Genomic DNA, 27,974 nt, shown 5'->3' with positions numbered 1-27,974 from the left:
CAGCTTTATTAGGAAACCTGCCTAATTTTTTCTAATTTTGTTCGATTACACACAGTTATCCATGGCATTGCTGTTGTTACTAAAGATAAAAACATGCGTGTTTAAGGTGATTTATGATTCTGACTTGACCACCATATGTGTCGGTGCCTGAAGTTTTTGCAATGGTGATAGTTTATAATTTGGGCCTAAATAAGCAGTTTTCCAAGAACAACATCCACCCACAGGTGGGGAACGTTTTTGCTAGATGTTATTGGATTAGCCCTGGACTGAAGCTGGACTGGTTGAGGTCCCCCTGGATGTTGTAGCTGTGTAGCAAATTAAAGTGAAACGCTCTGGATTAGAGAGGTGGTGAAAAAAAAAAAGACAAGGAGGAGGTGGTGGACTTTCTAACTGTTCTGCTTTTAGCAAAGTGACATTGAAGTTGGCTTTGTGTATTTCTTCATAAGATACACACCAATGGTATAAGCGAATGGGCTAGTTTTCTTGCAGTATTATTGTGACGACAGGTCTGACTTTCGATGTTATTCAGAAGTTTAAGTTATTCAACAGAAGTTTTGAGGTTTAGTCAAGCATTTAGTGATGATGTTTGAAAATGTTCAGTTATCTTCTTCTACGTCTTGACTTTGTACACACTTTCTTTTCATCGCTGTAGCCAGGGTGATACTACAATTTTAATTATAATTTATTTGTCACTATTAACAGGATACATAACACAGGCTTTTAAGGTTTCTGTCATTAAATTACTTCTTAAATTCCTTGCTTGATCTAAGTGTCTCATCTAATTATAGACCATATTGCAACCATCTTATTTCAAAAAATTATCCACTTCCTCTGTTTTAAGATAAATAAAACGTTCCTTTTTTATAAAGCCTATAGTTAGCAATAAAAATAAACCTTAATTAAAATCAAATTGAATTGGATTAAACTGAATTTTTGCTTCCTTTATGTTTTTGTTCCAAGAAAAAAAATGGAAAACTGCCTATTTCACCTGTTATGTAAAAGTGAGCCTTTAGAAGAGTAACACTTGCCCTCAGTCTCAAATTATCGAATCTCCGATAAATTTGGAGCAAAAACAGTCTTTACTTGTTAATGTGTTAAGTGAATTTCAGTCTGGCATTAGAACGGGGCACAGTACAATTACTACTACCTTCAGAAATGATCTTGTGGATTGAACTGTAGACAGTAATTTGGGCTGCCAAAAAGGGCATCTAAGAACTAAGTCATGTTTTGCTTGGGGATCAAATACTTATTTCTCACAATGATAGGTGAATCAATTTGTAACTTTTATGTAATGTGTTTTTTCTGGATTTTTGGTTGATGTTCTGTCTTTCTAAATTGAAATGAAACAACCATTAAAAATAGAGACTGTTTTTCATTTCATTGGAAGTGAAACTTACAAATTGGCAACTTACAAATTCAGCAGGGGATCAAATAATTGGTCCCTCCACTATGTATGTGTTACCTTATGACTGACTGCTAAACTGTCTTGGGTATATCCTCAATTTTTTTTTTTCTAAATTTGATCCTAAAGTATGTGAGAGTTTAAAGCTATATTGATGAGCTGTATCCACTGTTATACAGTTAAAAGGTTATTGCCGTGCCATTGCCATGCCACTTCTGCTAGTCTAGTTTCCTTTGTGCTTCGTTGTGAAAAACATAACAATATTAGCACAATCTGTTGGCATATTTTGTGCTATCACACATGCAGATTGCATCTTGGAAGCACATGGTGTTTACAGCAGTGTCAATTCATGGCCTCCTGTTATTGCATAATCATCTAGTTAGGTCACGCATTACATGTTGTGTCTGTCTGTGCTCGTTATAAAATGAAGTGCCATAAATAAGACTTCTTCCATGCATGAGACCTCAGCTATATTGTCATGAATTGCTGTGTGAAGCAGGCAGGATAGGACAGAAATGCAGACTCACACTCAGAACAGCTTTATTGCTGGACGCCAGGAATACAAAACTTATTAAACTGGGAATACACATGAACTACACAGGCAGGCAGAGCACACAGCGGGGAAATGAGGGAGATCACGACACAGGACAGAGGGAGACGCAGACATAAATACACACCAGGGCAAACGAGGGAACAAACTACTGGAGGGGACCCAGCCGAACGTGATCTAACTAACGAGACACGGGGACACAAAACTGAACATGATGCACACCAGACAGAAGACTATCAAAGTAAACCAGGAATCACTAAGACAGAGACCAAGTCACACAACTTGACACGGGAGCTGGGAGGAAAGAAAATTCAGGGAGATGAGATGGACCAGGGAGATAACGGGAGGAGACAACGAGGGGGACACGGAAACAGTTAAGGGAGACGAGACACAGAGAGAGAGCGAGGGAGTGCACATAGTCAAACAGGGTACATTTCATCCTTCTTTTGTCTTTTTTTGTTGTTACTTATTAGCTTTCTTTTGTTGGCCACTTTGAAGATCACTTTGTGTCTAAATATGTTTGAAGTGTTCACAGTATTCTTTTATCTTTTCTGCAGATTTTGATGTGCTGTAATGCAGTTAAAGTTTTGCCCTGTTTTATATTTGTTTCCCACGTCAGAGCTTTTTGTCACAGATAAGTCTTCTTACAGATAAGTCGTAACGAGAAACAGTGGAAGGCTTGGTTTGACAAGGAGGCCCCAGAGGAGGAAGTAGTCCCAAACTCCTATGACCAGTCTCTTGACTGTTTTAGACGGCTGCTCCTCATACGCTGCTGGTGTCCTGACAGGACCATCGCACAGGTAAGGAGAGACATGTTTATGCATGGCTATAAAGGACAGATACAATGATTAAATTCAGTTTTCTTTATATAATGCCAATTCAAAACAAAAAGTTCCTTGGAACATTAATATTGTAATAACTGTTATAAGTTCCCCTGTGAACAAGCCTTTGGTGACGGTGCTCCAGAATTAATGATCGGGTCCTTGGCAGAAGCTGGTTTAGGTTCAGAAAGGGAGGCCATCTACTGCGACTGGTGAGGGGTAAAGAGGAGAGAGAAAAGGAGAACATAGAGAGACCAAGGACAAAACATAAACTACAGGAGTGAGAAGGGAAATATTAACAGTATGAATATCGCAGTGTAAACTTTAAAAGCATCAGAAGAGTCTAACCAGCCTATAGCAGCATAGGATGGCTAAGGGTCACCCAATCCATTTTCTTTAATTAGAAAGCCAAACATTGGTTGTCTGGTCTGTTTTTTGGTCATGCTTTTGCCTACTTTATAATATACAACACAACAAGTAGAACAGGCAATGTAAATCTACTTTTCTCATTTCTATCATAGTGCATTTTCAATAGTATACTGTAGACTGCAATTAAAATTAATAATTACCACTAAAGAAAGAGAAAAGGCTTAAAGTTGCTAATCTGAGAGTTAATGGCTTAAAGCTTGGGAAGCGATACCTCCTGACTTAAAAATACAGCTACATAAATGAGACACGGACCACAAAACAAGAATGTATAATCTCTTAATCTTCACTGAAAGCTGCTTGGTCAAAGCTCTTCTTGAGATAAGAAGCAGCTTGTGTAACTTGTTGTTATACAGCTCTCACCCTCCAGCCTGCTGTGCCTGAATATTTACAGTGGCTAAAAGATATTCAGTTTTACTGATGGATAACTTTCTGGCCCACTGAAGACAAGCCTGGAGTCCAATTTATTTAGTTAAACTCACAGTCCAGTCCACAGTTGCCCTAGCCTTAAGGGTAAAAAGAGTTAGCCAGTAAAGAAAATGCTTTGAAGAATTATCTCAGTTCTCAGCTTTCTAGAAAGTAAATTTATTCCAATATATACTATTGGACTACTTTGCTCAACTCTTTGCATTACAAAGCATTTAAAAAATTACATCTGCTTTGCATCATATTCTTTCCTTTAGGCCCGTAAATACATAATGGACGCAGTAGGGGAGAAATACACTGAAGGGGTGATTCTTGATTTAGAGAAGATGTGGGAGGAGTCGGACCCACGAACACCTCTCATCTGCTTCCTTTCAATGGGCTCAGATCCAACTGACTCCATTATAGCACTCGGGAAGAAGCTGAAAATCGAGACCCGTTATGTATCCATGGGTCAAGGACAAGAGGTCCACGCACGCAAGCTTCTGCAGCAAACTATGGCTAATGTGAGTGGTGAGATATTACTGCTGTTTTAGCAATACAGATGTTCTGTCTCTAAAAATGTGGTTTGGAATTTATAGAAATTATTTAGGGTTTTCTTGAACTCCTCATTTATAGTCTTCGTCATGGATGATAGGCATACTACTGTGTTTGTCCCCAGGGTGGCTGGGCCTTACTCCAGAATTGCCACCTGGGTTTGGACTTCATGGATGAGCTCATGGACACTGTGACAGAGACAGACTTTGTCAACAACAGCTTCCGCCTTTGGATGACCACTGAGGTCCACAGACACTTTCCCATCACACTTCTCCAGATGTCCATCAAGTTCACCAATGAACCACCACAGGGCCTCAAGGCAGGGCTTAAGAGGACATATGGCGGTAGGTTTGGCTCACTTAAGCTCACATTAAAGAAGTCCAGAAATACTAGCCAGTTCAATAGATCCAATTTATCTATGTGATAAAGAAAGAGGACCTAAGAGAATGAAATATATTCCAATATTGATGTGTACATTTGGAGATGCAGATATACAAAACACCTCTACTTCGTGATATCCATGATAGGAATAAGTAAGTGAATAAAAAGATGGAAATGTGGGAGAAACACCTGTTTGATGCTATATTTATTGTATTCCGGATTTTGTTTTTTACCCATGTTACCCAAGGTTAGTAAAATTTTAAACAAGTCTGAGTTATCTAGTCTGTGTTTTGGTCCAAAACAAGGGTGAAGAAAGAAAAGAATCTTTAAAATGTAGAAACCAGCTGTCTTTTCCTGGCTCAGATGACATGGTTCCTGGAGGGGAATTGAGATCGTATCTACAGCTTGAATTCTTTTTTTTTTTATTTTTATTTTTTTATAGAAAACAAGCAGAAAAAAAAAACAAAGCAACATACTAAACACAACACCATCGCATTAATCTAGCTAAGTGTAAACAGCAGTAAATACTAAATATTCAATGTTGTTGTGCAGCACGCAGGACAGATGTGCGTCGAAGTAGCAGCCAAGAAAGGTGTAATTTGGGTCTACGAGCAGTGAACACCCGTGTGCATACCTGTGTGGATCCGCGCGCTTGCATTCCAAAGGTTTCTCCATGTAATGATCTGCTAGGGAATTCTGATTTCGATTAGTAATTGCAGTTTGGTATTATATCAGAAAGAAGGTATTATTTTGACTGACATATTCAGTTCACTATCTTTTCTCCCACATTTACGCAACAAATCCTAACTGTTCGCTAAAAAGGAAATCTGTGTGTGCATGTTTGTGCAATGCTTGGTTTTAGAAGTAACTGACTTTATTCAGTTATGGATTATTTCAATACATTTCTGTAGATGTTACACTTAGCCTCCTTTTGGGCATGCAGTACATCTTTTTGACCTGCATGTCCTTGACCAGGTATAAACCAGGACCTTTTGGATGTCAGTAACATGGCGCAGTGGAGGCCGATGCTGTATGCAGTAGCCTTTCTTCACAGCACAGTTCAGGAGAGAAGGAAATATGGCCCCCTGGGATGGAATATTCCCTATGAGTTCAACCAGGCTGATTTTAATGCCACTGTCCAGTTTGTTCAAAACCATCTTGATGACATGGATATTAAGAAGGTAGGTAGAGTAATGCTTATTATTCTGTGTGATTAGGACTCTTGACCATAAAAAAATGTTAAAAGGGTTGAGATTTAAAGAAAGGATATTGTAAATACTTATCAACAACAGCCATCTGCTGGGAGTTTTAGAGCTTTCTGACTGTGTATGTATTCAGTCTGCTCACAAATTATATTGCACATTCATGAACAATTTTTTTGTCATCCTTTATCACTGTTTTATCATCTCCTTAGGGTGTGTCCTGGAACACAGTTCGATACATGATTGGAGAGATTCAATACGGTGGTCGTGTGACCGACGACTATGACAAGCGCCTCCTCAACACCTTTGCCAAGGTGTGGTTCAGTGAGGAAATGTTTGGACCTGCATTTAGCTTCTACAAGGGCTACAGCATCCCAAAGTGCTCCAGTGTTGACCAGTATCTAACATACATTCAGGTCAGTCTCTAAAAATAAGACATTTCTTAGTGCAACGTGTCTGCCAGAACTCCCACTGTGTCAGTGACTGAAAATTCATCTGTTTCCAGACTATTTCTCTTTTTTTCTCACTCAAAGTTAAGTTCTGTGATATACAGTGTTGGGTAAGTTACTTTAAATGAGTAACTTAGTTACATTACTAGTTACTTCTATCAAAAGTAACTCAGTTACTTCAAGTTACTCGTTACTTTCAGAGTAACTAGTTACTAGGGAAAGTAACTTTGGTTTTACTCAGAATTCTCTTGTTAATGTGTTGCTTCCGTAACTGGATACCCAGCAAGATTCTTCTTCTAGCTTGCTTACTTACCACAAGTGCACTGTGCCACCTACCAATAGAAAGGAAAAAATAATGTGCACATTTCCACGAGAGAAATCCCACGCCTGATTCTATCCTAGCCTGCTTTTTACATCCAACACAAAAACTGCAGTCGTGGTGCTTTCGATTGTACTCAGAACTCGGAAATTCTGCCTTCTGAATAGGAAGATGTAGGTAACACCAGACTGCAGATGAGCTGCATACAGGGCTGGACTGGGACAAAAAAATCGTCCCGGGCATTTTGATTATAGGAAAAATCATAAAGCCTTTGAATGAAAATAAATACTGTTGTGACAGTGATGTACACTGTTCTGATGGTATATATGTATCAATCTATCAATTGTTTGTTGTAAGACTCAGATAATTATTTTTTTAAAAGTGAGACATTTTAAATGAGAATAACAAAGTATTTCCTTGTGCCCCCCTTTCCCTTTTAATTCCCTACATGGACCCCTGGCAACACTTTGCTAGACCCGCCCCTGCACAGTTACCAGCTGTCAGCTGCTTAGAAAAGGATCCTGGTGTTATTTATCTCTCAGAAACAGTTCATAACTTCCCTTCAACTCATTCATGTTAACTAAAAGGTAAACCTGTTTCTCCATCACAGCTCTGATGATTCAGTAAGGACATCTCCTGGTTTCATCTTCATGTTTCCCACTCACCACATATCCAAACCGACATCATGACCAGCAGCTTTACAGCTGTGGCTCCAGCAAACATCAGCTGATACTAGAAATTAATATTAAATAAATTCTAACAACAGCTGATCAAGCTTAAAAGTGCTGCTGTTGTTTACCGCGACATCCGTTGGTTTCCTCTTTCTGCCGCAAAGTGGGCGATAAATAAACAAGAGAGAAAAGCCGATCAGCTGATCATTGATCAGTTTCATGATTGAAGTAGAAACAGGAGAGGGAGGGTGAGAGGATGAGAGAAGAAGAGGCAGCTGTGCAGCGTAAACACAGAATAACTCCAGCTTTGTGTCTTTTTCATTGTAGCTGAAGTCCGGGACAAACTGTTCCTTTTCACCTCAATAAGAAACGCGTAATATTTTCTCTGAATACCAGACGATTCTGTTTTTTACGGGACGGTTGGCAACTCTAATAATTAACCTTATGAACAAAATAAAGTTCAACATCAGTAACATAGCACCCACCCAGCTGTATAGAAACTCCGTCATGCTAGCTAGCACGCAGTACAAAAAAGTCAGCATAACGAAAATAAACTCCACCTAAACTTGGTTCATATCTGACCCAGATGGACTGCAGGTTATAACTTCTTACCTGAAGTTCAGTTCACCTGACACTGGGACCGGCGGCCGCTTCGGGTCTCTCCTCTTGCCTCCCTTTCTCTCATCCACCTGCTGGCTTCCACCACTTGCTAATGTTATTGAATCTGTGGAAGCTCCGCGATAGCCACCACACGAAGTAACGAATAACGAGCCTATCTAAATCCCAGTAACGAGTAACGCGTTCCTGGTTTTGGCATAATAACTAGTTACCGTGCTCATTACCACAATAATAACGTAGTTACTGTAATGCGTTACTTAATAACGCGTTAGTCCCAACACTGGTGATATATTTATTGTTTAGCGGGGTGTCATTTATTTATTTATTTATTTGTTGTTGCGTTCTTGTGATGTGCTCTTGTTACATCCAAAATGCACTCTATGTGAGATTTCACAGATTATATATATGAGTTATTAGTGTGCTTAACTTGTAGGTGTATGTGTGTCTAGGGGCAGTTCCTGAGCTTGTTTCATTAAAGGTAGTTTCATTATGACGGATGCTTATGGCTGTCAGGCTCAGCAGGCCCATTGTATTTGTGCTGCTTCTTAAACTGAGAATGACAACACAGCCTTAGAAAACTCATGCACAAACCTATACATATGCACTCAACGGCATGCACATATAGCACATTAAATCTGTAAATGTTGGGCAATTTCAATTTTTTTTACATATTTTACTTCTGTATGCTGCCAAGACTTGATGTTAAATGAAAGTTTCCACTCGTAGCTTTTATTAAAGATGTTAAACAGAAGTCTTGCATCATCTGTTCATGAATTGAAGCCCTTTTAGTACCCAGTTATGAATTGGACAAAGTTGCATAAGGATTGTTTTTAGTATTTGGATGAAAATTATTTACATGAAGTCCAGAACCCATAGTCATCATCAAATGCCTTGCTGAAGAATTAAAAGAACACAGCAAGGGATGCAGGCCATTCTGTCTAGTATAAGCTATCTCTGTTTTTCTGTCACCATCCATTTTTCTTTCCGTATTAGCCACCATCCTGATGTTTTACCCTGTCTGAAAACAGAATCCATCACGACTGAAGAAAGTATGATACATCAATAACCACTTGCTGAAGTTGCTGAACAAGCAAAAAACAAACTTGCAGAAATGTGGTTATCTACTGGTACTGTCACACATTTTGAAGTGTTCTAGTTCAGCAGATAAAAGAATTGAGGTGAAACCTGTGAAATTGAAACATTCTCTGTTTAGAAGGGCAAATGTATATCTGCTAAATCATGCTGTAAACTGGGTTAAGAACTGTCCCAAATATAAAACAAAGCAAGACAAAACATTTGTCATCAGCTGGTTTTGTCTAACTGATCATATTTAAGTATTATACAGTACTTAAAAACAACACAACGCTGTCACGCTGATGGTAAAAACACAGGCCTTTAACACAGTGCCGCTGTGCCACTTTATTTTTTAACAAAACACTATGCTTTATGTATAAAGAACTGCCTATTCTACTACTTATTGAAGAAAAAGAATCCACAAAAGATTATTTTTACTTTCTTTTATTTGTTCCAGATAAATTATAAATTATTTTTTAAAAAGCAATGAAATGCATCAGATGTCTCCCATGCTTTCTTTTCTGCTGTAATTTTTTTTTTTTTGAACATAAATTGGTCTATTGAAAATAAAATGTAGTAAGAACCACTACATTTTTTCAATAGGCCAATTTATGTTTAAGAAAACCCCAACAATCAAATGATCCCATCTGAGCAAGCACTGGGCGACGGTGGGAAGGAAAAACTCCTTTGTCTTAAAAAGAAGAAACCTTCGACAGAACCAGGCTCAGATGGTGCGGCTTCTGTCAAGACCGGTTGGGGGTTAGGTAGTTAAAAAACTACTCTAACGGTACAGCACTACAGCTTTTTGGTGGAAATGGGTGGAAGGATGGGTGTTACACCTCGTTTCATTGGAGGTCTTACAGGTGGTCGGGGTGTAGATTCAGCTTTTTTACAAATAGGTGGCAGAGGGACAGGACTAGGTCGTGGAATTATAACTAGTTGGGTGGGAATAGGTTGTCTGTGAAGGTTCTCAGTCATGGGAATAGGTTGCTTTCCACTTCTGGATATAGGTGGAACACACATCCTACGAAAAGGTGGTAGGTTGTCGGTCGAGAAAGTTTCCTTTTTCGTTGGTTGTGTGACTTGAGGAGCGGGTGTCAACTTTGTCTTTTTCGGTCTAATGGGTGGCAGTGGAGTCCGCTGTAACTGTTGTTCGTCAGATGCATCTTCCCTGCCTACGTAAATGTATTTATGTTCCTCAAAAAGGGCAATGTCTTTTTCAACTTGACTCATTGCCTCTTCGAGAAACATTTTGTAATTGTATTTTTTGTGCTGTGAAGGGGAGATAGTAAAAGGGAGGGATTGATATTCAAAGTTTAGCTCATTAAACCTCCTCTTTAGGCCCTGGAGAATGTTTTGTTTCTCCTGTTCGGCCAGTGGTTTAACTGTTTCCTGTTGTTTTGTTAACCAGGCATCATTGTCCTGCTTAGCCTTTTCTTTCTCTGCCTTTCTTCTACGCAGGTAGCCTGGAACGATTCTGTAATCGTTTTTCTGTAAATAAAAGGGGACAAGTCCAGATTTCTCAAGGAGCTGCTTGTCCCCTTTGCGTGTATCCACACAAGCAGGTTGAGCCATGACTTTCTTCATGCCTGTGTGTTCTGGTTTTTTCCTGAATGTGTGTTCAGGTTTTTCGCCTTCTGGCCTCTGTGGGCACATTTCGCGATGAGATGGCGCCTTAACTGTTCTTGGCACCATGGTCCTGTGTTCATTTTTATATTTATTTTCTAATACAATTGCTTCCCTGTATTTAGAAATATACATTTTAGGTTTGGGTGGAGGAAGAGTACTCTTACTTTGGGAGAAGGTTATAAGCGCTTTCATCTGAAAACACAATTCAATCGCTAGCTTAAATTCACCTGCAAGGGAATTCTACAACTGTGTGTCGAGGCACCCCTATTTATAGATTTTTATGGCCTGGCATGTGACATCATGGTGGCCTGGCATGTGACATCATGGTGGCCTGGCATGTGACATCATGGTAGCCTGTCTTTGTTCTGTCATTTAAGCCCCACCCCCCTGGTTACTGTTGCTATTGTAACTATTATATTATGAATGCTGGTAGCTAGCATTCCACACACACACATACACTTTTTGCCAAGGTTCCAGCTGCAGTCACCAAGACATGTAAATGTATTTAGTAACCCTCTGGGGTCCAGAGTATAATTGGCCGTTTTTGACTACTTTTGATTTTACCTCTATATTTCACCTTTAAAAAAATCTTCTTCTTTTTTTTTGGCACAACCTCAAATATCTGAAATTTGAGTTAATTTTTCATTTATACTATATTTGCACAATAGATCTAAATTCAGACAAAAAAAATTCTAAATCCGAGTAGAAAATACTTGTCATTTTTACTGTAAAAGCCACAAACATGTTTAAGGAATTGTTTTCATAACTTGAAATGCGAATAGAAGTTGTACATTTGTAAAAATTATGCACAAGTTTTGCAAACAACTTTATGTTCAGTATAATATATGCAGGTTTTCTTCCTGAATACTATCGTTGTTTATATTTACTGCGGGAAGAAACGGTTTTTATAAGGAAAAACACTAGAAAGCACTCAGTCCCCCTCCCAACTCCCCCAGCCTTTCCTATTGGTGAAAAAATATACCATGTGGACCAATCAAAAAATGATAGGGCAACATAGCATTTAGTTGTTTACGAAGGCGGGCAGGTGTATACATATAGTTTGAGTCTGACGGCTCTTTGTTTGCTTCTCATCTGTAAACTCTGCATACTCTCTCATGTGATTCAGTTTGTTTTGAAAAGTCTCAACAGGATCTTGAGCTTTATTGTGAAAGGTTTACGTGGAAAACAAACAAGCGTACAGCGGAACCACGCGATGGTTTTACCGTCATTGTTGCTAACGAAAACACGTAAAAACAGGCACTTGCCCGCCCATAGTGTGGTTATATTAAATATAAGAGAAAGAGAGAACTTTAAGAAATTAATATAGCCACTAAGGTGACCGTCAAAACGATGAAAAATACTGCTGTAAACAGTTTATTTTACGACATCACGAAACAAACGATAGCGTAATAGGAAACGATAGACATTTTTATATCGTCATTTGATATATATCGTTATATCGAACAGCCCTAACATACACTCTTATATTTGTACATATATTTATTCTTATAATTCTCAGATTTACCCATTCGTATATTTTGCTTGTTCTTATGTTATTGTATTTTGCACACCTCTGTTGCACACACATAAGAATTTCGCTCACATGTGCTGTACCAGTGTACCTGCACATGTTATGTGATACGGGAAATCTCCAATTTTTTTTTATTTTGTTTTTTTTGAGATTAAATAATATACCATTGTAAAGACGACACAAGAGTTCCAGAGGCTCTTCTGGGAGCCAGAGTCGACCAGAAAACGTTTCCCCGAGCTTGAGTCCTCTATGAAGAGCAGCCTTTCCTTATCGGCAGCGGTCACAGCCGCTACAGAGCGCTGGCAGGCTTGTTTCCCTGGGCCTTAAAACTGCAAAGGCGGCACGGTGCTGTCACGCTGATGGTAAAAACACAGGCCTTTAACACAGTGCCGCTGTGCCACTTTATTTTTTAACAAAACACTATGCTTTATGTATAAAGAACTGTCTATTCTACTACTTATTGAAGAAAAAGAATCCACAAAAGATTATTTTTACTTTCTTTTATTTGTTCCAGATAAATTATAAATTATTTTTTAAAAAGCAATGAAATGCATCAGATGTCTCCCATGCTTTCTTTTCTGCTGTAATTTTTTTTTTTTTGAACATAAATTGGTCTATTGAAAATAAAATGTAGTAAGAACCACTACATTTTTTCAATAGGCCAATTTATGTTTAAGAAAACCCCAACAATCAAATGATCCCATCTGAGCAAGCACTGGGCGACGGTGGGAAGGAAAAACTCCTTTGTCTTAAAAAGAAGAAACCTTCGACAGAACCAGGCTCAGATGGTGCGGCTTCTGTCAAGACCGGTTGGGGGTTAGGTAGTTAAAAAACTACTCTAACGGTACAGCACTACAGCTTTTTGGTGGAAATGGGTGGAAGGATGGGTGTTACACCTCGTTTCATTGGAGGTCTTACAGGTGGTCGGGGTGTAGATTCAGCTTTTTTACAAATAGGTGGCAGAGGGACAGGACTAGGTCGTGGAATTATAACTAGTTGGGTGGGAATAGGTTGTCTGTGAAGGTTCTCAGTCATGGGAATAGGTTGCTTTCCACTTCTGGATATAGGTGGAACACACATCCTACGAAAAGGTGGTAGGTTGTCGGTCGAGAAAGTTTCCTTTTTCGTTGGTTGTGTGACTTGAGGAGCGGGTGTCAACTTTGTCTTTTTCGGTCTAATGGGTGGCAGTGGAGTCCGCTGTAACTGTTGTTCGTCAGATGCATCTTCCCTGCCTACGTAAATGTATTTATGTTCCTCAAAAAGGGCAATGTCTTTTTCAACTTGACTCATTGCCTCTTCGAGAAACATTTTGTAATTGTATTTTTTGTGCTGTGAAGGGGAGATAGTAAAAGGGAGGGATTGATATTCAAAGTTTAGCTCATTAAACCTCCTCTTTAGGCCCTGGAGAATGTTTTGTTTCTCCTGTTCGGCCAGTGGTTTAACTGTTTCCTGTTGTTTTGTTAACCAGGCATCATTGTCCTGCTTAGCCTTTTCTTTCTCTGCCTTTCTTCTACGCAGGTAGCCTGGAACGATTCTGTAATCGTTTTTCTGTAAATAAAAGGGGACAAGTCCAGATTTCTCAAGGAGCTGCTTGTCCCCTTTGCGTGTATCCACACAAGCAGGTTGAGCCATGACTTTCTTCATGCCTGTGTGTTCTGGTTTTTTCCTGAATGTGTGTTCAGGTTTTTCGCCTTCTGGCCTCTGTGGGCACATTTCGCGATGAGATGGGGCCTTAACTGTTCTTGGCACCATGGTCCTGTGTTCATTTTTATATTTATTTTCTAATACAATTGCTTCCCTGTATTTAGAAATATACATTTTAGGTTTGGGTGGAGGAAGAGTACTCTTACTTTGGGAGAAGGTTATAAGCGCTTTCATCTGAAAACACAATTCAATCGCTAGCTTAAATTCACCTGCAAGGGAATTCTACAACTGTGTGTCGAGGCACCCCTATTTATAGATTTTTATGGCCTGGCATGTGACATCATGGTGGCCTGGCATGTGACATCATGGTGGCCTGGCATGTGACATCATGGTAGCCTGTCTTTGTTCTGTCATTTAAGCCCCACCCCCCTGGTTACTGTTGCTATTGTAACTATTATATTATGAATGCTGGTAGCTAGCATTCCACACACACACATACACTTTTTGCCAAGGTTCCAGCTGCAGTTACCAAGACATGTAAATGTATTTAGTAACCCTCTGGGGTCCAGAGTATAATTGGCCGTTTTTGACTACTTTTGATTTTACCTCTATATTTCACCTTTAAAAAAATCTTCTTCTTTTTTTTTTTGGCACAACCTCAAATATCTGAAATTTGAGTTAATTTTTCATTTATACTATATTTGCACAATAGATCTAAATTCAGACAAAAAAAATTCAAAATCCGAGTAGAAAATACTTGTCATTTTTACTGTAAAAGCCACAAACATGTTTAAGGAATTGTTTTCATAACTTGAAATGCGAATAGAAGTTGTACATTTGTAAAAATTATGCACAAGTTTTGCAAACAACTTTATGTTCAGTATAATATATGCAGGTTTTCTTCCTGAATACTATCGTTGTTTATATTTACTGCGGGAAGAAACGGTTTTTATAAGGAAAAACACTAGAAAGCACTCAGTCCCCCTCCCAACTCCCCCAGCCTTTCCTATTGGTGAAAAAATATACCATGTGGACCAATCAAAAAAATGATAGGGCAACATAGCATTTAGTTGTTTACGAAGGCGGGCAGGTGTATACATATAGTTTGAGTCTGACGGCTCTTTGTTTGCTTCTCATCTGTAAACTCTGCATACTCTCTCATGTGATTCAGTTTGTTTTGAAAAGTCTCAACAGGATCTTGAGCTTTATTGTGAAAGGTTTACGTGGAAAACAAACAAGCGTACAGCGGAACCACGCGATGGTTTTACCGTCATTGTTGCTAACGAAAACACGTAAAAACAGGCACTTGCCCGCCCATAGTGTGGTTATATTAAATATAAGAGAAAGAGAGAACTTTAAGAAATTAATATAGGCACTAAGGTGACCGTCAAAACGATGAAAAATACTGCTGTAAACAGTTTATTTTACGACATCACGAAACAAACGATAGCGTAATAGGAAACGATAGACATTTTTATATCGTCATTTGATATATATCGTTATATCGAACAGCCCTAACATACACTCTTATATTTGTACATATATTTATTCTTATAATTCTCAGATTTACCCATTCGTATATTTTGCTTGTTCTTATGTTATTGTATTTTGCACACCTCTGTTGCACACACATAAGAATTTCGCTCACATGTGCTGTACCAGTGTACCTGCACATGTTATGTGATACGGGAAATCTCCAATTTTTTTTAATTTTTAAATTTTTTTTTGAGATTAAATAATATACCATTGGAGGTCCGGTAATGGCGGCTGGCTGAAAGGACGTGCCCACTTCTGCTCCGCTATCTTTCTGTAAAATCCTGAATAATACTCGTTTGTTAGACATTGAACGACACCTAGGACAGCTGTGATGCCTCTCTCGCAAAGGAAACCCGGGAAAAACATTGGTAGACCGACTCAATCGAAATTATCTGACTTCACTTCTAAGTTGAACTCTGAGGCTAGCTGTGAAGCTAGCGTTAGCCGTGAAGATAGTGAAACTAATATTAACGCTAGCCAGGCGGTGGAGGAGGGAAATGATGAGCCGACTGAGAGAGAAAAGACGGCCGAAGGCTCAGACGTAATACTGGCGGCTATTGCAAGCTTGAAATCCGATTTTTCCTCCAAACTTGATGGTATTTTGTCAGCAATAGAGACCGTGAGGAAGGATGTTAATGAGTGTGCCAAGCGGGTCAGCGAGGCGGAGGCCCGGATATCTGCAGCGGAAGATAGCATTACCACCTTGGAAGCAAAGGTACGGACTCTTGAAAATAACAACAAAAACCTCGAGGACAAAGTGCTGGATCTGGAGACCAGATCGCGACGATCTAACTTGAGACTTGTTAACCTGCCCGAGGACGCAGAAGGAGAAGACGCGTGCGCTTTTTTGGAAAGCTGGCTACCGGAGGCTCTGAACTTGGCGCCGCTACGAACCACTCTGACGCTGGAGAGAGCGCATCGGGTCGGCCAGAAGAATATGTCAAATACCGCTGCACCAAGGACTATGATCATGAAGTTTCTAAATTACAAGGATAAAATGACCGTGATAAGAGCTGCCAGGGCAAAGGGACAGATTCTTTTCAAGAATCGCCCGGTGAGATTTTATGAGGACCTAGCGACCGGAGTGCACAAAAAACAGAAAGAGTTTGACGCCGTGAGACAACAGCTTCGCTCCATGGGTATCCGGTACGGCATGATTCCTCCTGCGCGACTGATAGTGACACACAACGGACAGTCCCGCATCTTTAACCTGCCAGGTGAAGCGGAGAACTTTGTGAAGGCTCTGAGGTCAGAAAGTGGACCGGGGTGAGATGATGTAATCATGGTCATACTACAGTGTGTTGGCATGGAGGGGTGATTACTGAGCTTTAAGTTTAAAAAGAAGTGAGAGGGAGAGAGAGAAAGGCCAGTTTGTTATATTTATTTGTTTATTGGTCCAGAGGCTCACAGCCATTATTAGTACCCTGATTTTCTTATCGTATTCAATAACGAGTTTTTTGTTTGCATAGCGGGGTGGGGTAAGGGAAAAGTGTTCAGGCACAGTCGGTTGATCCTCACTTTTGGGTGGAACAACCTTTAGCTGTTAGACAGGTGCCAATATGTATAGGGGGAGGGAAATGGGTGCCCAAGTTCAAGTTAAAGGGGCATATTCAGTATTCATGGTTATGGATGTAGTTTTTGACATTCAGGTATTATTTGTTTCTCTGTCCTTTAATATTTCAAATGTGTTGGGAAGCTCATTCAGTGTTATATGTTATGTCTGGTGGGATAAGAATTAAAATTTCTTCTTGGAACTGCAGAGGACTACAAAAACTGGAGAAGGTAAAACAAGTAATGTCTAGGCTGAACTCTATGCACTCTGATATCATGCTGCTACAGGAAACGCACCTGTTGTCTAGTCAAGAGGCGAAGATTAGGAGGAGGTGGCAAGGCAGTATATATTCTGCGCCCTTCACTTCTCAGGCAAGAGGTGTTATGATCTTGATCCACAAATCTATACCATTTCAGGTGACAAGGGTTATTAAAGACAAGGCTGGGAGATATGTTATTTTACAGGGCACACTTATTACGGAAAAAATAATCCTGATAAATATCTATGCTCCAAACACTGACGACCCAAAGTTTTTTCATAATCTTTTTCTTACAGTATCATGTCTGTCTGGTAGCCTTATTATAGCAGGGGATTTTAATTGTACGTTGAACCCAGAATTGGATAGGAGCTCAGGTATTGATCTCTCTCATCCTAAAAGTAGGCAAACTATTCAACATTTTATGAAAGAACTTGATCTGAGGGATATTTGGAGGGATATGAACCCTAAGGTCTTAAAATACTCCTGCTATTCACATACACATAAATCATACTCGCGTATTGATTACTTTTTAGTTTCTGCCAATTTGAGTTATAAAATAAAGGACTGTCACTATGATAATATTTTAATATCTGACCATTCGCCAAACTCGTTAATATATGAAGATTTGCGACTGAAGAGAGATCCCCCTAGGTGGAGATTTAAACAAAAGTGGCTCCTAGACTCAGAATTTATATCTTTCATAGATAACCAAATAAACATTTTTTTTGATACTAATAGGGATGAAACATCACCCTGCTCAAGATGGGAAGCTTTTAAGGCCTACATAAGGGGTCAGATTATTAGCTTCACAAGTTATAGAGCAAAGCAAACTTATCAGAAAACAAAAAAGTTGGAGGCAGAGATTGAGATGCTTGAGGGAGAATATTTTCAAAGTTTTTGTCCAAGAGTCCATCAAAAGCTTCTGTTACTAAGAACACAGTATAATGAACTTTCTGCTTCTAAGGCAGCCTCACATCTTTTGCGTCTTAAACAGACATTCTATGATCAAGGGGAAAAGCCCGGGAAATTATTAGCCTGGCGCCTCCGTCAATTACAGAATGAGAAAAACATTGCCTCAGTTGAAAACAGTGATGGACAGGTTATTGTTGACCCTCTAGGAATTAATGAAACTTTTAAGGTTTTTTTTGAAAAATTATATAACTCAGACATAACACACATGGGACAAGAGCAAGATCTCTTCTTAGATACCCTTCAGTTGCCCAGCATTTCAGGACTAATGAGCGCAGATCTTGATACACCTATAACAAAGGAGGAGATATCTATAGCAATAGACCATTTGAAAACAGGTAAAGCCCCAGGCCCAGATGGGCTGCCGACAGAAATTTATAGGGTATTTAAAACTAAACTGCTGTCCCCTCTTTTTGACATGTTTTCGGATTCATTTGAAAAGGGAATCCTTCCGGTCTCATTAAGAGGAGCCCTGATAACTTTATTGCCCAAACCTGGTAAACCGTGCAATAAATGTGGTAACCTAAGACCAATAAGTCTTCTTAATGTGGATCTAAAGATACTTTGCAAAATTTTGGCTCGAAGACTGGAGAGATTTTTACCTGATCTAATTACCTGTGATCAGAATGGGTTTATTGCGGGTAGACAGGGATTTCATAATGTGAGAAGAGTGTTGGATATTCTTCATAGTCAGGAGGGAAAACCGGACACTGCTCTACTATCATTAGATGCCGAAAAGGCCTTTGATAGAGTTGAGTGGCCCTATTTATTTGAAATATTAAAAAGATTTGGCTGTGGGGATAATTTCTGTCGGTGGATTAGACTTTTATATAATGAGCCATATGCTGAAATACTGACAAATGGAATTATATCTAAACCGTTTGAAATTAAACGGGGCTGTAGGCAAGGGTGCCCTTTGTCCCCTTTATTGTTTATTTTAGCAATCGAACCGTTTGCCATTGCGGTGCGGTCCCATAAGAGCATAACTGGTCTATCAGTAAACCAACAGGAACACAGAATTGCTTTATTTGCAGATGATGTTATTCTTTTCTTGGAAAAGCTGAAGGAGTCTATCCCAGCCTTGTTGGATCTACTACACATATTTGGACGGATATCAGGATATAAAGTGAACAAAGAAAAATCTTCATTAATGATACTTAACTCAGAAGAGAGAGAGGGTGCTGGAAATTCTTTCCAATTCAAAATGGTAGACTGTTTTACCTATCTGGGGATTAAGATAGTGCCATGTTTGAGAGACATTGTTGGAGCTAACTACACCCCTATGGTAGACTCAATCACCTCATCCCTAGATAGATGGAAGCCCTTGCCCTTGTCACTTATAGCGAGAATTAATGTTCTTAAATTAAACATAATGCCCAAACTTTTGTACCTGTTCCAGAACATCCCATTGTCACCCCCTGCTAACTTATTTTCACACCTGAAGACAATTTTTGTACGTTTTTTGTGGAATGATAGACGACCAAGGCTCCGTTTATCACTCTTGTACTTACCGTATGAAAGAGGAGGCCTCAAATGTCCCAATCCACTTTGGTACTATTGGGCAGCCCAATTGAGGACTATGATGTATTATTTTACAGATAAATCCCCCCCGCCTTGGACAAATATGGAAAACAGTTCAGTACCTCTTCCCCTTCCCCAGTACCTATACTCAGCAAAAGTCAAAATGTTGAAAAAAAAGACAAAAAATCCTATAGTCAGAAATATGATTATGATCTGGTATCAGGTTAAAAAATACCTGGGTGAACCCACCTCTTTCGCACGCTTTAGCCCAATATGGGGTAATCAATTTTTCCCTCCAGGCAGAGCAGACCCTGGTTTTAGGAAGTGGGCTGACAAAGGCTTAAAGACAATAGGGGATCTCGTGGGATCAGAGGGTGAGATTTTGATGTCATTTGAGGAGTTGATTTCCAAGTATGATATCCCATGCAAACATCGATTTAAATATCTACAAGTGAGAAACTTTATTAGATCATCTCAAAATCAGTGTTTGTCAATCCCTCCGTTTTCCACTTTGGAAACAGAAATGAAAAGAGATTGCTTTGGAAAGGGAATAATCTCCAAATTATATAATATGTTAGTAGAGGGTTCCCCTGAATCTTCTTTAGGAAAACTTAATGCCTGGAGGGAAGATTTACAGGAGGACTTATCCTCCGAAGACTGGGAGGAGGCATGTGCTGAAGCACAAACACAAACTACCAATACTCGTCTCAAAGTATTGCAATATAATTGGCTAATGAGGACGTATGTGACTCCAGAAAAGCTTAATAAGTATAATGGTGATATCCCAGACTTGTGTTTCAGGTGTGGAGAGGAGAAAGGGACGTTTTTCCACTGTGTCTGGGAATGCAATAAAGTACAACGGTTTTGGAAAGAGATTAAACAAGCTCTGGATATTATATTGGGTACACAACTAGCTCTTGACCCTAAACTTTTTATTTTAGGGTTATATCCTGATGGACATCTTATGTCTAAAAAGGTAATTACCGCCCTGGACTTATGTCTACTGCTGGCAAAAAGAGTCATAGCACTCTCATGGAGGAAGACCAGTAAACCAAAATACATTAACTGGATTAAGGAATTGTCCACAACTTTACCTATGGAAAAAATTACTTACATTATCAAGGGGAAACTACCACTTTTTCAAAACATCTGGGGTCCCTTTATGCAATATATGGGAAATATGGATCTTGGCAGTATGGTGGATGGGGCAGATGGGGTGTAAATGTTGGTGGTCCTCTGCAGTTTCCTAAATTAATCTCTTTTATGCTTGATCTTTAATGCTGTGTGAATTGTACATTTGAGTTTGTAACTTTGAACCATGCACAATAGTGTAACCGAGTTGATGTTGAGCAACCCTTGGAAATAGAGAAGCTTATTTTATATATTTTTTTGTGTGTGTGTATATATATATATATATATATATATATATATATATATATATATATATATATAAAAATATAATTTTTTTTTTTTTTTTTTTTTTTTGGGGGGGGGGGGGGGGGGTTGTGTTTTCCTTTTCCTTTGTTTGACTAAGTTATTATTTACAGGTGATATAGTTTGTACTTCCACTTAACTGTTGCTCTCTAACATCTTATAAGTGTCTGATTTGCAAGGGAGGGCGATTGACTGTTATACAATAATTTAGCTGCCCTGGATGTTTCCTTTGCTGTGGAAGTACTCCAATTTCTGTATGTAATTTTGAAACGCAATAAAGATATTGTTGGAAAAAAAAAAATAATATACCATTGTAAAGACGACACAAGAGTTCCAGAGGCTCTTCTGGGAGCCAGAGTCGACCAGAAAACGTTTCCCCGAGCTTGAGTCCTCTATGAAGAGCAGCCTTTCCTTATCGGCAGCGGTCACAGCCGCTACAGAGCGCTGGCAGGCTTGTTTCCCTGGGCCTTAAAACTGCAAAGGCGGCACGGTGCTGTCACGCTGATGGTAAAAAAACACAGGCCTTTACCACAGTGCCGCTGTGCCACTTTATTTTTTAACAAAACACTATGCTTTATGTATAAAGAACTGCCTATTCTACTACTTATTGAAGAAAAAGAATCCACAAAAGATTATTTTTACTTTCTTTTATTTGTTCCAGATAAATTATAAATTATTTTTTAAAAAGCAATGAAATGCATCAGATGTCTCCCATGCTTTCTTTTCTGCTGTAATTTTTTTTTTTTTGAACATAAATTGGTCTATTGAAAATAAAATGTAGTAAGAAACACTACATTTTTTCAATAGGCCAATTTATGTTTAAGAAAACCCCAACAATCAAATGATCCCATCTGAGCAAGCACTGGGCGACGGTGGGAAGGAAAAACTCCTTTGTCTTAAAAAGAAGAAACCTTCGACAGAACCAGGCTCAGATGGTGCGGCTTCTGTCAAGACCGGTTGGGGGTTAGGTAGTTAAAAAACTACTCTAACGGTACAGCACTACAGCTTTTTGGTGGAAATGGGTGGAAGGATGGGTGTTACACCTCGTTTCATTGGAGGTCTTACAGGTGGTCGGGGTGTAGATTCAGCTTTTTTACAAATAGGTGGCAGAGGGACAGGACTAGGTCGTGGAATTATAACTAGTTGGGTGGGAATAGGTTGTCTGTGAAGGTTCTCAGTCATGGGAATAGGTTGCTTTCCACTTCTGGATATAGGTGGAACACACATCCTACGAAAAGGTGGTAGGTTGTCGGTCGAGAAAGTTTCCTTTTTCGTTGGTTGTGTGACTTGAGGAGCGGGTGTCAACTTTGTCTTTTTCGGTCTAATGGGTGGCAGTGGAGTCCGCTGTAACTGTTGTTCGTCAGATGCATCTTCCCTGCCTACGTAAATGTATTTATGTTCCTCAAAAAGGGCAATGTCTTTTTCAACTTGACTCATTGCCTCTTCGAGAAACATTTTGTAATTGTATTTTTTGTGCTGTGAAGGGGAGATAGTAAAAGGGAGGGATTGATATTCAAAGTTTAGCTCATTAAACCTCCTCTTTAGGCCCTGGAGAATGTTTTGTTTCTCCTGTTCGGCCAGTGGTTTAACTGTTTCCTGTTGTTTTGTTAACCAGGCATCATTGTCCTGCTTAGCCTTTTCTTTCTCTGCCTTTCTTCTACGCAGGTAGCCTGGAACGATTCTGTAATCGTTTTTCTGTAAATAAAAGGGGACAAGTCCAGATTTCTCAAGGAGCTGCTTGTCCCCTTTGCGTGTATCCACACAAGCAGGTTGAGCCATGACTTTCTTCATGCCTGTGTGTTCTGGTTTTTTCCTGAATGTGTGTTCAGGTTTTTCGCCTTCTGGCCTCTGTGGGCACATTTCGCGATGAGATGGCGCCTTAACTGTTCTTGGCACCATGGTCCTGTGTTCATTTTTATATTTATTTTCTAATACAATTGCTTCCCTGTATTTAGAAATATACATTTTAGGTTTGGGTGGAGGAAGAGTACTCACTCTACTTTGGGAGAAGGTTATAAGCGCTTTCATCTGAAAACACAATTCAGTCGCTAGCTTAAAATCACCTGCAAGGGAATTCTACAACTGTGTGTCGAGGCACCCCTATTTATAGATTTTTATGGCCTGGCATGTGACATCATGGTGGCCTGGCATGTGACATCATGGTAGCCTGTCTTTGTTCTGTCATTTAAGCCCCACCCCCCTGGTTACTGTTGCTATTGTAACTATTATATTATGAATGCTGGTAGCTAGCATTCCACACACACACATACACTTTTTGCCAAGGTTCCAGCTGCAGTCACCAAGACATGTAAATGTATTTATTAATCAGCACTTTTAATTCATTTACTTTTCCAAATGGGTATTTCCTTATCAAATACATTGTTTCATCCATTTTATCTGCGATGGCATTCGCTGGTAAAATCATCTGTGGTGTCTTTGAGGGAAAAATGATGGGACAGAGCCTTTCCACTCCTGATGATGCACCAGTACAAACGCAGCAGTGCGTGGGGAAGAAGAGCCAGCAGTCAGCTACGAGTTGGAGAGAATAGACAGTCTGTCCTCTCTTTGTGAAGGACTGATAGAAAAATTTCAGCACATACACATTTGTTGACAAAAAGACAAAGAAAGGATTTTAAACTTGTCAAGTTTCAATTCAATTCAATTCAATTCAATTTTATTTATATAGCGCCAAATCACAACAAAAGTTTCTTGTCGTCATTGTCCATGTTCACATGCAGCAACACAGAAAGCAGAGCTAACCATCACCACAGAGTAGTGACTCTTTAATGTGCCCAGTGAATACATTTAGCTGTGTTTGTGGGAAGCTTGTGGGTGATCTTTTCACTGCACTCACTTTATAGTAGCTGGCCAACGGCCTTTTACTAGAACTAGTATGAATCCCCTCTGTGTCACACCCCCCACAGTCATTTTAACGGGTGAAAAGAAGCAGCTGGTAACTCCACGTGTTCCAGTGGAGATGCTTGCTTTTTGTTCCTCCAACTTAGCCAACAACGAGCTTAGCAGTGACACAAACTGCAGTCCAATGAAGTAGCAGTTTGAAAACCAGGGAAAAAAACAAAATTAAACCAAAAAGCAGGTAGTAGTTCAACCGTTCCATATTGTATAGGATAGGTTTCCGCTATTGCAGGAATGAAAAGATGCTCCATGGGACGCTTTCACAGTGCTTACTGTGAAAGTAAAGAGAATGCACCATGGACATTCCCTGTCTGAATAGATTTGTCTCAGTGATGCAACCAACCTCGCTAACCATCACTGTTCCTCTTTCTCAGGGTCTCCCAGCCTACGACACTCCTGAGGTGTTTGGGCTGCACCCAAACGCAGACATAACCTTCCAGAGTAAACTTGCTAAGGACGTACTGGATACCATCCTCAGCATTCAGCCAAAAGACAGCTCATCAGGCGGAGGAGAAACCAGAGAATCTGTAGTGTCCAGGCTGGCTGACGACATGCTGGAAAAACTGCCTCCTGACTACGTACCTTTTGAAGTAAGCCTATGTGTATTTGCTTTGCAGAGCGAAGTGTGCAAAGCAACATGTGCAATGTCACTCCACTCACCTTGTGTGCTGTGTGCTCCTTGTGGCTGGTGCAGGCGGAGAGGTGGGGTGTAGTGTTTTTGACAGTAGAGTGTAAAGAAGACCAGAAATAGAAAGGAGTGTGTGTGAATGCAGCTGGATCTTGTTTTATTTTGGTGGCTGTGTCGCCGCTTTTTTTTTTTTTTTTTTTGTCGCTAAGAAAAAAATGAGGTGAGAGTGTGACTTTTCTGAGGCGAGGTGCAAAGCTCATCATGGAAAACTGTCACCTCACAACTCACCCCGCGAATGCCGCTTTCACTGCTGCTTGCGTGACTGTCTCTTCACACAGCGCATAAAGGCCTCCATAATAGGAAAAAATGTTTTTTTTTAAAAGATGTTTTAAAATGAATACAGCCTGCATGTGGAGCAGAAAGGCCCGTCAGAAATACAGAATATCTTCATTCCTATATTTGTTTCATTTTCAGTGAAGCAAACATGAATTCACCAATACTAACAACAGTAGTAGCTACGAACATGAAAAATGCAGCATAAAGCTCCACTTTAAATACAGTTTTTCCAGAGTAGATATTAAACTTTAGTGATCCCAGGTACATTTCCACATAATGAGATGGTGTGTTTTTACACATCTCTGTTGATATAATCTTTTCTGCCTTAATAAAACCAGGTGAGAGAGCATCTTCAGAAGATGGGTCCTTTCCAGCCTATGAACATCTTTCTGCGTCAGGAGGTCGATCGGATGCAGAGGATCATAGTTCTTGTCCGAAACACCTTGACAGACCTGAAGCTGGCTATTGATGGAACCATCATCATGAGTGAGAACCTGCGGGATGCCTTGGACTGCATGTACGATGCACGAATTCCTGCACGCTGGAAGAAGGTCAGTTGAGAGAATCACTGTGAGTTTATGTATGGGCTCAAATTGTGGTCATAAATATTTTGTACTTGTAAATGAGTTGTGTACTTGTAAATCAGGATTTGTATGTGTAAAAAGAATGTAGCATTTTCTGTAAATTCTGTGAATCTCGGGCAGCTCAACTTGCCTGAAGTGTTTCCAGCTGGGCACCGTGTACCTGCAGTCCAGTGTTTTAACCGATGCATGAAACTATACATTTTTAGACATAAGTTGTAACGGCCGCCGTTTTTTTTTTTTTTTGTGAGTATTTATTACACGGCGTGCTGCGGGGAAAAGCCTGTTCTAACGTTTGAGTCTAAGGTTTATTTTTTAGCACCTGACGGCTCTTTTTTGCTTCTCATCCATAAACACTGCATACTCTTTCATATGATTCAGTTTATTTTGGAAAGTCTCAATAGGATCTTGAGCTTTATTGTGGAAAAAAAAAAATTTTTATATGTGGAAAATAAACAAGCGGACACGCGATGGTTTTACCGTCGTTGTTGCTAACGACAACGCATACAAACAGGTGCTTGTCCATCCGTAGTGTGGTTATATTAAATATAAGAGAAAGAGAGAAATTTAAGAAATGAATATAGCCACTACAGTGACCATCAAAACGATGAAAAAATATTGCTGTAAACAGTTTATTTTGCGACACTACGAAACAAACGATAGCGTAAAATGAAATTATAGACGTTTTTATATCGTCATCCGATATATATCGTTATATTGAACAGTCCTATGAAAGGTGATCATTTTATCTCCGGTGAAAGCTTCTAACAACTATTCAATACAGAGTACTAGATGGCCCAGAGGCACAAATTAATACCTCAGATCAGATTTTAGTGCTATCAGCTTTGTTATTTAGTGTCCTTGAGGTTTAGTTGTAGCACACGGGATAATTGATGCTCTTACAAGGGACATTGTCATTATCAGACCAAACTCTAACTTGTTTGTCGTTTGGGCCGTGTTCGTGCTCCTTTTTTATTAATGTACTCATTGTTATAATTGTATACACAGCACACAAATCCATCTCAGTGATAAAGGAAATGGAAATAAGAAACTTTGTTCTGATGCCATACTAAAGCAAACAATAAAAAGCTAGGACTTTTTTTAGGGCTTTTTGTTTTTTTTAGAATTATTTAGCTGACAGTCAGGCTGCATTCACAAACACAGCATTGTTAGAATAATTCAGACTGGAATGGGATTCCTGGCTGCAATGCCGACTTCTTTTACCTGCAGTTTTATCCTTTTTCTGAATCATTTGCCTCCAGTCTATTGTGTTCTGTTGTATTTTTTTTTCCATTGTGTCAAGTCTCTTTTTTTCACTTGCCCACACCATGTTTCATAATCCATGTCTTATCTCCCCTTTTCTTCTCAGAGCCACCTGGATGACATGTTTCAGCGTTTTATTGTACTCTTTTGCTCATGTTATTGTTTGTCTGTCTCCTTGTTGTTTTCAGTCATCGTGGGCCTCCAGCACCCTGGGGTTCTGGTTCACGGAGCTGCTTGAGCGGAACCGTCAGTTCCAGGCCTGGATCTTTGAAGGGAGACCCAACTGCTTCTGGATGACAGGTTTCTTCAACCCGCAGGGCTTCCTGACAGCCATGAGACAGGTACGCACGACATCAGGCTACCTACCATTTACCCACAGCAAGGGAAAAGACCAGATGGCACGCAGAGGGAGAAGCAGGCACACAGCCACATTTACACACGCATGCAAACATGCACAGACACAAACACATACACAGGGACCTGCAAGTAGTAGTAGTTATTTTTTTACAATGCATGAAATTCATTTTGCATTCAGACAATATGCTGAATTTGTCTTTAAATCCTATCCCTGTTGTGAATTCTGCAGGCACAAGCATGGTAAATGGCAATTTTTGTATGAAATTGCCGTTCCTAGTCTTCCTCTCTGACCATTTCTATCTATTGGTGCCATTTGTGTGCTCTGATCTGGCCAATACTGGTAGATTGGCAGAAAGTGGGAATAGTTTTATGGGGGAACAACATCTGTATTATACCTGTACTTTACTCCTGCCATCTGTGGTTCCAATTTTGCATCACAAGTACATGACAGCAAATGTATGTTTAAAGTTTTCTGGAAAAGTGAGAGCAGATGGGATCTACAACTTGAAGAGATTTTGAATGTTAAATAATTTATTTAGCAAATCCAGTGATTTATCAGTTTTGAAAGGCTGTAATGTTTAATTCAATTCAATTGTATTTATATAGCTCCAAATCACAACAACAGTCACCTCAAGGTGCTTCACATTGTAAGGTAAAAACCCTACAATAATATAGAAACAAAAAAACCCAAAATCAGACAACCCATCTTTGAGAAAACAATTGGTGACAGTGGGGAGACAAAACTCCCTTTTAACAAGAAGACACCTCCAGCAGAACCAGGCTCAGGGAGGGGAAACAGGACAGGAGCAATACAACAAATATTTAAAGAGCTCATGTATATGAAGATAATTGAGTGCAGGCTCAAGCTTGTATCATTGCTCTTGTAATGATACAAGCCACGATTGGGGCGATCGTGGCTCAAGGAGTTGGGTGTTCGCCTTGTAA

At 39.6% G+C, this 27,974-nt stretch overlaps 1 protein-coding gene across 1 annotated transcript in view; it reads left to right on the top strand.

Moving 5' to 3' along the window:
• dnah5 (dynein, axonemal, heavy chain 5) overlaps nucleotides 1–27,974 on the top strand; it is a 104,185-nt gene that overhangs the window by 73,039 nt on the left and 3,172 nt on the right. Inside the window, exons 78-85 of the mRNA XM_076889783.1 lie at nucleotides 2,603–2,752; nucleotides 3,883–4,128; nucleotides 4,284–4,503; nucleotides 5,516–5,721; nucleotides 5,955–6,158; nucleotides 24,239–24,454; nucleotides 25,167–25,379; nucleotides 26,861–27,013. Of these exons, the coding sequence (XP_076745898.1) occupies nucleotides 2,603–2,752; nucleotides 3,883–4,128; nucleotides 4,284–4,503; nucleotides 5,516–5,721; nucleotides 5,955–6,158; nucleotides 24,239–24,454; nucleotides 25,167–25,379; nucleotides 26,861–27,013 (1,608 nt within the window). The remainder of the gene's footprint in view (nucleotides 1–2,602; nucleotides 2,753–3,882; nucleotides 4,129–4,283; nucleotides 4,504–5,515; nucleotides 5,722–5,954; nucleotides 6,159–24,238; nucleotides 24,455–25,166; nucleotides 25,380–26,860; nucleotides 27,014–27,974) is intronic.

Source organism: Maylandia zebra, linkage group LG11 (assembly GCF_041146795.1).
Source record: "Maylandia zebra isolate NMK-2024a linkage group LG11, Mzebra_GT3a, whole genome shotgun sequence".
In the NCBI taxonomy this organism is placed as follows: domain Eukaryota; kingdom Metazoa; phylum Chordata; class Actinopteri; order Cichliformes; family Cichlidae; genus Maylandia; species Maylandia zebra.
Note: the sequence above shows the minus strand (reverse complement) of the source record. Positions and strands in the feature narration are given on the sequence as shown.